The 6,315-nt window shown below is 36.4% G+C and overlaps 1 protein-coding gene across 1 annotated transcript in view; it reads left to right on the plus strand.

Moving 5' to 3' along the window:
- The window catches only part of Itch (itchy E3 ubiquitin protein ligase), a 134,887-nt gene that overhangs the window by 109,022 nt on the left and 19,550 nt on the right, over window positions 1-6,315 (plus strand). Inside the window, exons 15-18 of the mRNA XM_012514656.2 lie at window positions 635-723; window positions 2,670-2,829; window positions 3,040-3,173; window positions 3,730-3,870. Coding sequence (XP_012370110.1) covers window positions 635-723; window positions 2,670-2,829; window positions 3,040-3,173; window positions 3,730-3,870 — 524 coding nt within the window. The remainder of the gene's footprint in view (window positions 1-634; window positions 724-2,669; window positions 2,830-3,039; window positions 3,174-3,729; window positions 3,871-6,315) is intronic.

The raw sequence follows: 6,315 nt of genomic DNA on the forward strand, positions 1-6,315 counted from the left end.
TGTGATGCTGGGGGATTGAACCGTGGTCCCTGTGCTTTGCTAAGCTTGTTCTAAGTAGGTGCTTTAGACCACTGAGCCATCTCACCAGCCCCTGTATTGTATATTTTGAATCTTGTTTACACTATCAGTTTCTTACACTAGGGAAGCAATACATTGTTTAGATATGTGAGTCTGATTTATTTCTCTGCTAAGTATGGTCTCTAGTTGAATCCATTTACCTATGATAACCTCAAATTTGTTCTTCTTGATAGCTAAGTAATACTCCATTGTATAAAAATACCACATCTTCTTTATCAGTTCCTCATTTGATGGACATTTGGGTTGTTTCCAAGATTTAGCTATTACAAATTGTGCTGCTATAAACACAGTGTGCTGGGGGCCGGGGAAATGGTTCAGTGGAATAAACACTTCCCTGCCAACTGCAAGGATCTGAGTTCAATCCCCAGTGCTGCAAAAAAAAAAAAAAAAAAAATGCTTTGCTTGTGGGTTATGCTTGTATTTTAATGAGACCGTCAGTGCTTTTCTATGTGTTGGAAAATTCAAGTTACCTGTACCAGAGGTGTCAGATTTGCAAGTGATAGAATGGTTTTTTCCTCACCTGTTTTACCAAGCATCTTACTTTATTGTTTTGCAGATAATGAGCTTCAGTCCCCAAGATCTGCGAAGACGTTTGTGGGTGATTTTTCCAGGAGAAGAAGGTTTAGATTATGGAGGTGTAGCAAGGTAGTGATAATATGAATACTCAGAACTTAGTTCCTTTCCTCCAAAGGTATCATTGCACTTTGCTTGCAAGTATTTTTTCAATCTCATATTTCAGAAAAATGAAATATAGCAAATTATTGTAGCTTATTTATGAGGCAGGTAAAGAATTTTAACAAACATTATTTCAGTACTTTTTTCTGAGGTACTGTTAGTTGCTGTTACCCACATTATTCATTTAATTCTCAACAATCCTGCAAGGTAGAAGTTTATAAGGGGATGAAGAGGTTTAGATTCTTTTAAGGTAGAATAACTTGTAGAGCTTGGATACAAGTTTCTGTCATCTACTTAGTAGTCATTGTTCAGTCTACCACTTCATATATGTTGCATAGAGCACAAAGGGGCTTATGATAAGGTGTCTTTCATCTGTATAGCATACTGATACAAGTAATGGTGACTCCATTTCCAACTAAGATTAATAATTTTCCTCAGAACATAGAAGCCTATATCAAATAGGATTTTAAAATGTTAATTCTGGGGGCCAGGGACATGGCTCAGTGGAATAAGCACTTCCCTGGCAAGCGCTAAGGGCCTGAGTTCAATCCCTGGTTCCACAAAAAAAAAAAAAAGTTAATTCTGCTTTGTTTGTATTTGAGCTTCTTAACTCAAGCTTTAGAAGATAGCCTCAGTCAGGAAATTGCTCATTCAATAATAATGTACTTTATACCAATTAAAAGTCACATAACAGGGGCTGGTGAGATGGCTCAGTGGTCTAAAGCACCTACTTAGAACAAGCTTAGCAAAGCACAGGGACTGCGGTTCAATCCCCCAGCACCACATGCCAGCCAGCCCCGCCCCCTGGTGGGCTGAGCTGGCCACATACACATAAATAAAGAAAGAAAATTTAAAATAAAACCAAAGGTGTCATTGTACTTTGCGAGTATTATTTTCTCAGTCATATGTTGAGCAACTAGCAATATTAAAACAACTAAAAATACAAAAGTATAGGAAGCATTATCTTCAGGGGACATGAAGTAAAAGGAAGGCAGGTATAGGATACCAAGCAGATACTGCAATTGTTGCCTCATATATGTGTTTTACCGAAATCTACCCCATTACATAATTAATAATCATAATCTTATGTTAAAATGGGTTAGTGGGGGCCAGGGAGATGGCTCAGTGGAATAAGTGCTTCCCTGGCAAGCATAAGGGTCTGAGTTCAATCCCTGGTTCCACCAAAAAAATAAAAAAATAAAAATAAAATAAAATAAAATGGGTTAGTACTTTTGAACACTTGAATTAAAGTTTCTCAGTATATTTTTCTAATATTTCAGCAGCTGAAATTAATTGCTTGCTGTACTATCTCTGAAGTTGGAAGGTTTTTCATATTCATCTAAGATACAGGGACAGTACACTTTGCAGATCATTGTGGAACTTAGTAATAGGTGAAATATTTGATGCATTTTAGCATTCATATTCTCTCTCTCTCTCTCTCTCTCTCTCTCTCTCTCTCTCTCTCTCTCTCAGCACTGGGGATTGAACTTGGGACCTTGTGCTTGCCAGGCAGGCACTTAAACTGCTGAGCTATGTCCCTGGCCCACATTTTAGCTGTCCAATAACCTGAGTTAATAGTGAATTTTAAACTGCCTATTGATACTGTTCATCAATTCTAAGACTTACATTTTGTATTTTGATGCCTCTAAAATTGTGATATGTTGGTAAAAGTTGAAAAAATTTAATGTTTCATTAAAATTGTCTTTAAAGTCAGTCATGGCTTAAAATCTTTGAAATAAGCAATATATAAAACATCTGTAAAACAGATGTTTTTGAACAAAAGTAAGAAAAGCCCAGTTATAAAAGTATTATCAGCTGAGGCATACAGTTTCCAGAGAACTTTGTAGCATGGCTCTTTGATTTGTTGTCATGGTGACTTAGAAAATTTTTCATCTTAAGTTTTCTTTTAATTTCAGAGAATGGTTCTTTCTTTTGTCACATGAAGTGTTGAATCCAATGTATTGCCTGTTTGAATATGCAGGGAAGGATAACTACTGTTTACAGATAAACCCAGCTTCTTACATCAATCCAGATCACCTGAAATATTTTCGTTTTATTGGAAGGTTTATTGCCATGGTAAGTGTAAAGAACTTCACATTTACTTTGTTAGTTAAACAATACTAATTTTTCTAACATGTGCTGTGACAGATGATATGACAGGAGAAAACTCTCCTCTCATGGCTTAGAGTCTCCTGTCAGGCTTAGAAGAATTAGCCTTACATTTTGACATGCAATGAGTTTTATACAGTTATCTAAAAAGGTTTTTTTCTTCCTCTTTTTATATAGGCTCTGTTCCATGGGAAATTTATAGACACGGGTTTTTCTTTACCATTCTACAAACGTATCCTGAACAAACCAGTTGGACTTAAGGATTTAGAATCTATTGATCCAGAATTTTACAATTCTCTCATCTGGGTTAAGTAAGTTTTTCTTTACATTTAATTTATTAAAATATAATCTATATGGCTTTGTTATGGTATTAGTAACTTAAATAAACTATGGCCTGTAATGGGTATATGGAATTTAGTGGTTTATGTATGTATCAAGCTATTTAATTGTTTAGTATGATAAGTTTTAGAAGAGTACATACATGACCAGTGATGGTTAACCTTTTACAGACTGAGGGCCCAAACTGCAACCCAGAACCCACTTACTTATCATAAAGTGCCAACATTATAATTAAATCTGAATGCTGAGGTTTTAGTGTAGGAAAAAACCTGCTATCTGGTGCTGGGACAACCTGGCTGAAGTGCTGACAGAGGCTCTCTGTGCCTGCTGTAATGTGTGTGCCATAGGTTCATCACCACTCTCCAAAGGGTAAGTTAATATGGTGGTGACTTTAGAGCATAATCTTTTTTTTTTTTTTTTTTTTTTTTTCATTAAAGCTGTTATTTAAGACCAGAGATCTTCAGTTAAACTTTTGAATTAAAATTGGAGTGGTGGCTATAACAAGTAGTACTATTTTCATTTATACAGAGAAAATAACATTGAGGAATGTGGTTTGGAAATGTACTTCTCCGTCGATAAAGAAATTCTAGGTGAAATTAAGAGTCATGATTTAAAACCCAATGGTGGCAATATTCTTGTAACAGAAGAAAACAAAGAGGAATATATCAGGTGAGAAAGTGTTGCATTGACATAGTTTAGCCTTTCTGTTGGTAATTGTCTAATAGTAGTAATGTACCATCTTTCAAAAGATAATATTGCCTTTGTGATAAGCATTATTCTGAACAGGCAGTTATTTCTCATTTCTAGTGTAAGCCCTAAAATGGAAGCTTTTAAAGAGTAGAATTAATGTTGGCTCACTCTGTGCCTATAATGTGCCATTGAAAAGCATCTCAGATTTACATACAAGTATTTTTATGGGGAATATTGTAAGATGAGGCAAAATTTGTAAGTAAAACACTGGCTTATGGTATAGCCTCTCTAATGCTTTGCATTGGTCCATACTAATAGCCTTATTAGTTCATTCATATCTTCTCAATACCAGTTATGTCCAGTGAAGGTTAAACTTAGCCTGTCTGCTACTATTTTTCTTGATGTTTTTGGGAGTTTTGTTTTGTTTTGTCTTGTGGTACTAGGGATTGAGCCTTGTGTGTATCAGGCAAGTGCTATACCACTCAGCTACATCCCAGTCCTTTTTAATTTTATTTTGAGACAAGGTCTTGGATAAGTTGCCCACGTTGGTCTTGAACTTCTGATCCAACTCAGTATCCTGAATAGCTGAGATTACAGGTGTAAATCTCTGCATCTGACTCTGCTTCTTTTTACTGGGCATCAAACTCAGGACCTTGTGCTTTCCAGGCAGTTGCTTATGCCACTGACCTGTATCTCCAGCCCCTCTGTTTCTTCTTAAGTTCCAGTTTATGTGCCTTAGCCAGATTTTTGTTTCATAATTAAAATTACGGTTTTAACTATTAATATAAGTGTTGGTAAATCTGTCCTTTTTTAAAATTTTTCCTCCATAATTTTATTGATTCTATCTTTATAAATATAGCTCATTTATTTATTTATTTTTGGCGGAACCTGAGATTGAACCTTGTGCTTGCCAGGGAAGCGCTTACTCTACTGAGCCATCTCCCCAGCCCCAATATAACTCATTTAAAATATCTTTTAAAACTTATTACTTTATTCTTCCTTCCTTTCTCTCTCTCCCTCCCTTTTTTTCCCTCCCTCCCTGTTTCTGTCCCCATCTCTATTCCTCCCCACTTTGTCTCTCCTCCTGTCTCTTCCCTTTCCTTACTGTCTGCCTGCCCACTCCTCCCTCCCCTCTCCCTCTCTCCCTCTTCCTCTCCCTATCTCCCTCTCCCTATCTCTCCCTCTCCCTGTCTCTCTGTCTCTGTTTCTGTCTCTGTCTCTGTCTCACTACTTCATTCAGCCTGGCTGCAATAATGGTCATCCTCCTGTCTCAGTCTCTTAAATGCTGAGATTACAGGCCTGTGCCATCAAACCTGTCTTGTCATTCCATTGTTTCACCTCCATTGTTCTTCATGCTATTAGACATTTTTTTAATTGTCTTTTCTGAATTAAATGTATGGATTTCAAAAGATTTAAACTTTGTTTTTTGATTTAACTGGTTGTGGTCAATTTAAATTTATCTGCTCAATTTATATTTATATGTTCGTGTGGTTGATGCCATTTCTTTTTTTTTTTTAATTTTATTTGTGTGTGTGTGTGTGTGTGTGTGTGTGTGTGTGTATGTGTGTGTGTGTCCAGCTCAGCCCACCAGGGGCTGGGGCTGGCTGGCATGTGGTGCTGGGGATTGAACCGCGGTCCCTGTGCTTTGCTGAGCTTGTTCTAAGTAGGTGCTTTAGACCACTGAGCCATCTCACCAGCCCCATGATGCCATTTCTTAAACTAAGAAAATTTTGCATGTTTTCTATGTTTCATTCCCCTTACATGCTACTTTAAAGCCTTAAGTTACTTATTTATTTAGAAATAACACACACACAAAAAAAAAAAAAAAAGAAAGAAAGAAAATGGAAGAGAAAAATAGGGGCCAGAGAGATGGCTCAGTAGAATAAGTGCTTCCCTGGCAAGTGCAAAGGCCTGAGTTCAATCCTTGGTTCCTCAAAAAAAAAAAAAAAAAAAAAGAAAGAAAGAAAAGAAATAACACATTTTCTTTTTCTTTTTCTTTTTTCTTTTTTTTGCTCCAAATGCCTTCAGGGCAGATTTGTCTGGCTTGAGTTGTGGGGATCAAACCACAGCAACCTGAGCCTGATTGCTTTGTTGAATCAGCCACTTAAAGAACTGAGCTAAGGGGCAGGCCCCCTTCTTTTTCTTTTTTACTTAAGTTTATTGGTAGAGCTTAGGTGTACATAATGATCATATTCATCATAGGGAATTTATACTTGTATATGACATATCTTGATTCTTTTTACAATTCCTTTCCCTTCAACCCTTTTCCCCCACTCTATTTACAAATGTTTTGTTTCCATTTTTTCCTTTATTTTTCTTTCCTTCCTTTCCCTTCCTCCTTCTGTAGTTTCCCTTCCTATTTGAACATTTTCTTCCTACTTCACAATACATTTTGGGTTTCTTTTTCTTTTTTTTTTTTTTTTT

This window comes from Octodon degus, unplaced genomic scaffold (genome assembly GCF_000260255.1).
Source record: "Octodon degus isolate 3935 unplaced genomic scaffold, OctDeg1.0 scaffold00037, whole genome shotgun sequence".
NCBI classification, from domain to species: domain Eukaryota; kingdom Metazoa; phylum Chordata; class Mammalia; order Rodentia; family Octodontidae; genus Octodon; species Octodon degus.